The sequence below is a fragment of the Bactrocera latifrons genome, unplaced genomic scaffold (genome assembly GCF_001853355.1).
Source record: "Bactrocera latifrons isolate USDA-ARS-PBARC rearing strain unplaced genomic scaffold, ASM185335v1 scaffold_421, whole genome shotgun sequence".
Classification (NCBI taxonomy): domain Eukaryota; kingdom Metazoa; phylum Arthropoda; class Insecta; order Diptera; family Tephritidae; genus Bactrocera; species Bactrocera latifrons.
In genome coordinates, this window is record NW_017537070.1 from 164,238 (window position 1) to 174,462 (window position 10,225).

A 10,225-nucleotide genomic window follows, 5' to 3' on the forward strand; every position below is an offset into this window, starting at 1 on the left:
CTTATAAGATTTATATTCAGGTTGTTGTAGCTTTAGTGGATTAGGAGATATGTACATTAAATATATTGGAGGACGTGGCCCCTCCCACTTTTTCAAAATTTATTAATTTTTACTCATACATAGGTCCCCTTGCTACTGAGATGCCCTGTGCCAAACTCGGACGGACGGACAGACAGACAGTCAACCGGTTTCAACTTTTCTTGTCATCCTTAACATTTATATATACATAACCCTATATCTATATCKATTAGTTTTAGGTGATACGTACCACCGTTAAGTGAACAAAATTATTATAGTTTTCAGTAACATGTTACAACAGTATAAAAACAGTTTAGGCAATCTTCTGAAATGATTGCACATAAATTTCACCTATCAATAATTAATAAAATTGCAGCTGTTGCTTGGTACTACTGATGGCATGGCAACGATACGGCTATGTTAAGGGTTCGCCAATCATAGCTTAACTACACTCTTGGCAAAGCAAACCTTACCACTCAAAATTTTCATGTATTGGGCATATTTGACTACATTTTATTGCGGTTAAAACAATAAAATCGACCGCTTTTGTACAAGTATAAGCACATTAAAAATAATTTGTGTTTTAATCATTAAACGTAATAAATTAAAAACTTTAATTATGATTAGATAGTATTATTTAGTTTACTTWTGCTTACTAAAAAAATGAAAAAAGTCCGAGCGTATGTGTTGTAGCAGTAGTTGCTATGGTATTTTGTTGGTAATGTAAACATTTAAGTAAATTCAATCAAATATAAATAAGGTGCTTGTATAAAGCGTTTCAGCGGAAGTGATTAATTTTATTATAAGTTAAAAACATAATACTCAGTTTTATAATTTCCCTTTGCAAACACCATCAATTAGAGTAGTTCAGCAGGTATGAGTGTTTCGGTAGAGAGTGCGTCCAGTCAACGTTCTAATGCACAAGCTTCAACGCTTACTTCAGCCGCGCGGCCTCCTACGTCGCTGCTCTTCTCAGTAAGTAGTATGAGAACTTTATCGGTAATCTCTGAAAATCTTATTTTATTTCTAAATTGCATCGTCTATATCCAGTTTTTGAATGTCCTCCGAACATACTACTATTTATACCATGTTAATGTTATTGCAATTTAAAATTATACGGATATATAGTACATTATTGTTTGTAAATGGTAATAATTTTCCACCCTTTTCGAAACGAAGTAATCAAACTTATACATATTGCATTATTCTATCAATGATAATATATATTCCCCTTGCCGCTTTATGATTAACAAGTTTTTCTAAATAATCTCTTATTAAATAATATTTTATTCATATATATAGCGTGGAAATTTGGTTAGTAGCCGGATGAGCAATGACAGATCTACGACAGCACGTCCGTCTACAGCTGTCCGGGGAGTTGGCTATGGTGCAAACTCAGCTGGTTCCACAGGACAGCGATTCGACGAACTATTTTTAGAAAAGGCCAAGCAGCAAACGCTGTCCTCTACAAATGCAACTGTAGACACTAAAAAGGAAGTCAAGTGAGTATGCCAAATAGTAAGGACTCATTTAAGCGTATAATTCAATAAATTATATAAATATATAGTATACACAGATCTTCTTTATCGTTTAAATATCTTAAATAAATACATACTTGTATTTAAATTATAAATCAAATTTTGAAATTACATGTACTCTTCTTAATATTAATAAAGTATATAAATTTTTTCACGCTACGATATGTTCATAGTCCGCAAGTTAAGTTTAAGCACCTAGAATCAAAGATCACAAAATTGCTTGAAGCTTCAATACTGTTATCAACAGAAAACGCATTAGTTAATAACGGCACATCTACAGCCGAATTAAAATCAACATTATCAGAAGCGCTAAATAAGGCCAAAGAAGCTTTTTCACTGGATCGTACTTTGCATCAATTTCGAGCACAATATGGAGAAAATATTTTCCACAATTTCGACCTTACTTATGCGGTAAGGCTTTTGAATTTCTCACAAACATTTCCGTTAAACTGATAAGAGCGATTAATGCATATTTATGTAATAGGTTTTCTTTAACCTGGCCGAACAGTATGAACGCAATGACATGCACATTGAGGCTCTTAACACCTACAGTATCATGACAAAGAATAAAATGTTTCCACACGTGAATCAGCTGAAGTTAAATATGGGAAATATATACTATAAAATGGGAATATATCCAAAGGCAATTAAAATGTACCGGATGGCTCTCGACTCAGTGCCGAATAACTTAAAACAACTTCGACTTAAAATAACTCAGAATATTGGAATCCTATTTGTACGCATGGGGCAATACATTGATGCGGCGTCCAGCTTTGAATTCATAATGACTGAACGCGCTGATATTCGCAGTGGTATACACTCTATTCTGTGCTATTATGCCATGGGAGATGTTGAAAAAATTAAGAGTACATTTCGTAACTTATGCGACATTCAACCGATTGAAAGCGAAAAYGATCTGGAAATAGAGAACAACATTGTCAAAATTCAAGAACATGACACTGTCGCTTTGGGTGCAGACGCTAAWGAGCAGGAGCGTAATTCATCTCTTTTCCAGCAAGACGTCACTCCCTCTATTGAGAAAGTTATTAATGACGCAGCAAGTGCGAATATGGAACTTGATGCTAATGACAAAACTAAGAAAAATTCTGATGTGATCAGAAAGCGTTATGTTACTAAAGCTCTCAAGTGTGACGAGCTGGCTGGTTACATCAAACAGCGACGCAATAATGACAAACGGGGTATTACCATGATTGTAGATTTAATATCACCGATTATCGAGGAGAATTATAACGATGGCAAGTACCGCTATTCAATCAATGTATATATTGTAGTTTCTACCTCTTGACCAAAGGTTTTTACTTAATATAATTTTTTTTATTATTAGGCTATAACTGGTGCATTGAAGTTATAAAAACCTCAAGTTTGTCTTGGCTTGCAAACGAACTGGAATTAAATAAAGCCTTGGTTTACTTGCGTCAAAACGAAGTCAGTCAGGCAATTGAAACCTTGGAAATGCATAACAAAAACTCGGAAGAATCAATGACCGCCAGTGCACTGATAAACCTTTCCTTTATTTATATCAATGTAAGACGTTTATTGATTTTTATAATTTATTTGGCTTGCAGGGAAAAATATTTTGTATATTGGACAATAATTGTGTCGCATACATATCCAATGGCACCATATGAGATATTATAGCCGCGCCTACTTCCAATGTCTATGYAACTCTCATAATACAAGGTTGTCATCACAACTCCGTTCAATATCGATATTTTCACAAATATTGGGTAATCGAAAAAGTCTTTTCGTATTTTATCAATAGATGTTATAACGGGTGTTTCAATAGCTCCGCTACAAAAGTAGACCAATAGGGACAACAAACCACGCCAAATTTTTACTCGCTCTTTCGACATTTCTCTTCAGAAGGGCTTGCCATTTCATGGAAGATATACGATTCAACAACGAGTGCAAATTATTAAAATTTACTACCGAAAGTCAGTGGCCTCAATTTTAAGAGTGAGAATCAATAGAATTATTTATTTCTGTGAAAGTACATTTATAAGTACTCTATGAGTATTYATTGCATTCCGAAAAAATTACGGTTTGATGATAACCGAATATTTTTGRCCTGGATTGGATGATATGGACTTGGACAATATATGGATCGAACAGGACAGCGCCACAAGTCACACAGCAAATGTCACAATAGAGTTATTGAAAACCAAGTTTGTTGTTATCTCACGAAATGGCCCAGTCAATTGGCCGCTTCGGTCGTGCGATTTGGCCCCGTTAGACTATTTCCTGTAGGGCTACGTCAAGTCTATAGTCTGTGCCAACAAGCCAACGACGATTGATAAACTTCGTTCGAATATCGAGCGTGAAAATGCAATAGTATCGGCCAATTTACGCTTGCAAAATTCCATTGATATCCCAAACCGTTTTCGTTTTATTTAAAAAAAACAAGTAAGGAAGGGCTAAGTTTGGGTGTCACCGAAAATTTTATACTCTCGCATGACAAGTTTCATCAATATATCTAAATTTTTACTCAAGTTACAACTTTAACGGATGGATACACAGACATCCAGATTTCAACTCGACTCGTCCCCTTAATCACTTTGGTATATGTAACCATATATCTGACGATATATACGGTTATTAGCAACTTTATTGCGAGAGTATAAAAACGATGCTCTCGGAATTACATGAAAATATCTGAGAGATTTACCGATATCTTCGGTAAAAAATTAGGTTAGGCACTGAGTTCTTCGTGTTCGATATCAGGGACTTGAAAAGTTATGATCCGATCACGACAATTTTTCCACAAGGGATACCTCAGCTCAAATACCATATTTGTGTAAACCTTTATTCCGCTATCATCATTGGTTCCTAATGTATATATTATACAGAGAAGGCATCAGATGGAATTCAAAATAGCGTTATATTGGAAGAAGGCGTGGTTGTGAACCGATTTCACCCATGTTACGTATATGTCATCAGGGTGTTAAGAAACTATTACATACCGAATGTCATTGAAATCGGTCGAGTAGTTCCTGAGATACGGTTTTTGGTCCATAAGTGGGCGACGCTACGCCCATTTTCAATTTTTACAAAAAGTCCGGGGGCAGCTTCCTTCTGCCATTTCTTCCGTAAAATTTAGTGTTTCTGACGTTTTTTGTTAGTCGGTTAAAGCATTTTTAGTGATTTTCAACATAACCTTTGTATGGGAGGTGGGCGTGGTTATTATCCCATTTCTTTCATTTTTGAACTATATATGGAAATGCCTGAAGAAAACGACTCTATAGAGTTTGGTTGACATAGCTATAGTAGTTTCCGGGATATCTCAAAAAACTTAGTAGGGCCACGATCACTTTTCCAAAAATATACGTCCAAATATGCTCCTCCCTAATGCGATCCATTGTGCCAAATTTCATTTTAATATCCTTATTTATGGCTTAGTTATGACACTTTTTGGTTTTTGGTTTTCGCCATTACGTGGGCGTGGTAGTGGGCTGATTTTGCCCATCTTCGTACTTCACCTTCTTATGGAGCCAGGAAATACGTGTACCAAGTTTCATCATGATATCTCAATWTTTACTCAAGTTACAGCTTGCACGGAYGGACGGACGGACAGACAAGCATCCGGATTTCAACTCTACTCGTCACCCTGATCACTTTGGTATATATAACCCTATATCTGACTCTTWTAGTTTTAGGACTTACAAACAACCGTTATGTGAACAWAACTATAAGAGAGTATAAAAGCAAATTTGTTGCGAGAGTATAAAAAAACTTTTGTACAGCTTTTAGAGTTAGAAAAGTGAGATTTTAAACTTCATTTAACCAAAAAAAAATTTAATTCGGGGAAGTTGAAAAAATGTCTGTTCAAAATGAATGAAAATAATGAAGAAATTCGCTATATTTTGAAATTTTTGTATAAAAAGTAAAGAATGCCACGCAAGCCACAATGGAATTTGTGAAGTTTACGGAGACGATGCTTTATCAGTTCGATTTACACTGCTGGAAAAATATCTAGCGRAAAATGGCAAAAAGTGGTTGACCAAAATAGTACATATTTGATTTTTTTATTTATTAAAAATAACATACGTTGAAATTTGATTAGAAATACGAAAAGGCTCTTTCGACCGACTACCCAATTCAATATTGAACATATTCACAAATAGCTAATACATACATACATTTTCTAAACAATTCAAGGAGTTACGACTTTTTGATTCATAATTTTTTATAATTAACTAATAAGTACTTAAAGTATCATCATTATAAATTTAAGCCATTTTCTTTAATGTATACTATAGTTGAGCAATTTTGATATGGCAGCTCATTGCATAAACCAACTAAATGAAATTGGAGTTTTACAAAATAATGCCATGGCACTTGTTAATGGCAGCATTATCGATTATGAGCGTAGGGATTATGATGCAGCACGAAAAAAACTAGAACGCGCTCTCCAAATCCAACCGGACAGCTTTGAAGCTAACTATAATCTTGGTTTGATTGGATTGCAAGAGAATAATTTGGAATTGGCTGAGGAACAATTTGAAAATTTGAAAAGCGTTATGATGGTACCACATTCACTCCAACATAGCCATGTTTATTTTCAGTTGGCCAAACTGCAAGAGAAATTGCATACTAATTCATTGCCAAGCACTAGTTTTCGCCATACTATAACACAGGCGGCCTTGCAGTCCTACCTACAGGTGTTGGGCATCTCCGCAGCCGATACCGATTCACGCCTATTCAACAAAGTAGGATCAATTTACGAACAAGTACAAGATCACCAGGAAGCTAATCAATACTACAACGAAGCGTATCGCATTAACCCAAGTGATATRAATACCGCCAGCTCCATTGGTTCCTACTATATAAAATTGCAGGCTACAGAGAAAGCCATATATTACTATGAGCGCGCAGTACTGGCGAATCCTAACGATCCGAATCTAATGCTACGTGTAGCTAGCTGTTTTCGTAATTCATACTTGCCTTCTAAACAATATTTGGGTATCTTTCAAAAGATCTATAACCATTTTCCTGACAATCTGACATGTGTCCGCGCATTGGTACAAGTTACAAAATCACTTGGCTTAACTGATTTACATGAAAAATACTCCCTTGAATATGCACGTTTACATAAGGTATTGACGGAGCGCCAAAACGATCAGCGCTACCAACAGCAAAGACTTTCCTCAGCAACATCCAGCAGGGGAAACAGCCGATTTAGAGGTAATCTACTTTTAACATATACATACATCGTTTTTTAATAAATGATTAAGGTTTTAAAAAACAATATACTTCTTGTACTCGAATGACTGTAAATTTTTTCTCAGTATTTTTGTTTCATAAAGTAAATTTAAATCAACATTCATTAAATAAAAATATWGCAACTGAACTAAATTTTTTATACATGAAATTAGGCAACGGTTATTGAATTTGAAATTATAATTTTATTTCTGAGAAATACTATATATTTGTTACTATAGTCAAAACTAAGTATTTTTCTTTAAATCTCATCTAAACAGAAAATCATTAGACAGAAAGATTTTCAAATATATATATATCTTTTTTTACTAATTCGATTTTCAACCGAAATCTAAAAATATCAGCTTATCTTATAACAAGACCACCAACTGTATTACAACTAATTTCTTCTATTCTTATATTCGTAAATAACAATTATCGGACTTTTAAATTTTATTTTAAAATTTGATGATACGTTTTTTATAATCCCTCTCTTTGTTTGRTACTTAATTTTTAATAAACCTTACATTATAGAGTCAAAGAATAATACAGAAGATGCTTCATTGAGAAGATGTGTGGAAAATGTTGAAACTAAAATCTTAACATCTGGATTCAATGGGGATCAATATTTGCAAAATTTTAAYTCAAATATGACAGGTATTTATAAAATGTTTGTTTAATTTCAATACTTTTAGTATCGGAAAAGAAAAACAGTCGCTAATAAGATAAGGTTCAAAACCTTGCATATATACAAGTACTATATGTTACCGGCGATTGATAAATACATATGTTCTTTACTGTGACACGGTGTCTTAGCTTTGACAATGGCTATAYACATTTTTTATCCACTTTATTTTCTCTCACAATCTGATAAGCATGTGTTGTATAAACTCCGAAATTACTCTACCTACATATTTTGAAGAAATATTTAAGTTTTTTTAATAAGTTTTCGAAGTATCTGCTTCATTTGGATTCTTGTTTGTGATATAACTGAAAACCATTTTTGTTTTAATCATAAGTGTTTTTCAATTGCGAAGRTACAATGATTTGATACTCAATACAGCAAATTAAACTTGAATAAGATCAAAGGCGGCTCCGCATTATCCTAGACACCGAAATTATTCACGTCTGCGCTCTTTTTTACTTACTCAAAATGTTCGATTTCAAAAATTATTAGTTCGCCTTCAGTTATAAATTGTGTTGAAAAGAAGAAGAAGAATTTGGACGATATTTATAATAGTATGTATATATACATATGTACATATGTATACGGAAATTAGAGCGTTTCGTTTTTAATGAAAATTATGATAGGTTTAAATAAAAAAATTATATAAGTTTATTAAATTAAGTTTAAGTACAAAAATTTCTTTAAAACCCTTAATTTTTGTTCTTTTTTCTAAATCGATTATATCTCGGAAACAAAATACTTTCATGATATGAGCGGCAAGACATTAGACATTTTTTGTTTGAATTTCAATTTCCTATAACTTTTAGATAAAATCAGCCGTTTACTAAATGTTTTAAAAAATATGTGAAAAGGTGAAAGACCGAAAGATAGCATTTAATATAAACAAATGGTTCCAATTTTCAGGGATTTTTCCAAGATAAAAAACCAAATTTTCATATGTCCCCAAAGAAATAAAAATGTAGAAAATAGCTACAAATTTTTTCTATCATCTATAGTTTTTTTGCTCTGAGGATTTTTGTTAAAAAAAAAACAGTGATAGATATATTGTTGTTATATTATTTTATTAACCAAAAAGTACTTTAAAATGTTACTGTCAATGGTTTTCAGTGATATTTTGTTTTTGGAGTAGCACAATGTTCGTCACTTACGGCTCCTAAATTTTCGAGGAAAAATCGAGATGGGATTCCAGAAATTAATCTTAAAGGACATGTTACAACCCATTTTTTATAGACAGTAAGTAATTCAGTCATATGATCTTTGTAATTATAAGCTTTCTCATTTCCAAGAAAATTTTTAACAACGCTTTTGAAGGCACTCCAGTTTCATTGAGCATTTCCTCAAATGCTTTATCTTTTATTAATTCTCTTATTTGCCGACCGAAAAATATGCCYTCCTTAATTTTTGCTTCACTGACTCTTGTAAAWTTTTGTTTCAGATACAAGAACCCTCTTCCATTTCTATCCATTACCTTCACACAATTTTTCATTAAACACAATATAGAAAGGTRGTAGTAATACATTTTTGAGATCAACTAGACGTTCACTGGTAACGTTTTTTGTCCCGAACTGTGTGCCTGGCGTACTCTTCACTGCTTCTGTACATAATGACAGTCTCTCTCACGGCTGTCCCATTCGCAAAGGAAGGAAAGATATTTCGTATTTCCTAGATGCATTCCAAGAAGGGTTATTCCTTTATGGTCTCCACATATTGCCCAACCAAACTCATGATAACGGATTTGCTCTAAAAGAACTCACATATTTTCATATGATTCCTTCATACGAACCACATGAGCCAAGTTAACAGATGAATATTTGTTACCGTTATGAACCAATACCGCCTTTAAACTAACTTTAGAGGATTAAATAATTAGACGCCAATCACGTGCATCATGTTTGGAGAAGGTTCCAACCAAAGCTGTTAAGTAATGATTACTAATCATAATAATTAGTAATTAGATTTTTTTTTTTGAAAGGTGAAGTAATGATTATATTATGATTATTTTCAGATTCGGACGATTACTAATTGATTACGATTACAGATAATCGGAAAATAGTCAAGATTAATAAAAATTTCGAAAAAATAATCAAAAATAATACAAAGTAATCGAAAAATAATTTGACTACTTTCGAATATTACYTTTGATTGTTTTTGAATATTATTATTTTTTTTTGCGAAATTATGGCACTAGTGTTTCATGTTAGTTGTTTTTGTTTTCACTGTTTGTTATTACTACTGATGTTCATTGATTTGATAATTGATAACCTGTAAATATTTCTTTTGCGTATATTTTTTTGTGAGTGTTATGTTACACTTTACATACTTGTTATCAGGGTTGGGCATAGTACACTAAAAAATAAGTACAATAGGTTTCTATTTCTTCAGTGGTAGTTAAACAGCAAAATCCATTATCATTGAAAATTTAGTGATAGTGGAAAAAATGTCATTATCACTAAACCTTTATTCATATCGAAAAACAAATTGCACTACCATTAAAGGTTTAGTAATAGTGAACACCTTTAGTTATAATGAACATTTTTCAGTAACATAACRCTGTTTCTTAAAGAATAAAAATAATACTACGTATGTATATGTATAAGCTGAAGCAGTATGAGGAAATGTATTCAAAATAAACCATCAAAAGTACGATCAGTGAGATTTTGTTTGCCATCGATTGAAAATTCCAAAAATAGTACTCACTTAAATATTGCATTTCAATAACTCAAATTTAGTAACATTAGTTCAATTTTACAAACAAACTTACAAA

The 10,225-nt window shown here is 32.8% G+C and overlaps 1 protein-coding gene across 1 annotated transcript in view; it reads left to right on the top strand.

The window, feature by feature from the left end:
- Positions 1 to 714: 714 nt before the first annotated feature.
- Positions 715 to 10,225, top strand: part of LOC108972776 (intraflagellar transport protein 88 homolog) — a 13,998-nt gene continuing 4,487 nt past the window's right edge. Inside the window, exons 1-7 of the mRNA XM_018939556.1 lie at positions 715 to 993; positions 1,321 to 1,520; positions 1,730 to 1,967; positions 2,041 to 2,812; positions 2,902 to 3,101; positions 5,834 to 6,758; positions 7,308 to 7,430. Coding sequence (XP_018795101.1) covers positions 895 to 993; positions 1,321 to 1,520; positions 1,730 to 1,967; positions 2,041 to 2,812; positions 2,902 to 3,101; positions 5,834 to 6,758; positions 7,308 to 7,430 — 2,557 coding nt within the window. The 5' untranslated portion in view covers positions 715 to 894. The remainder of the gene's footprint in view (positions 994 to 1,320; positions 1,521 to 1,729; positions 1,968 to 2,040; positions 2,813 to 2,901; positions 3,102 to 5,833; positions 6,759 to 7,307; positions 7,431 to 10,225) is intronic.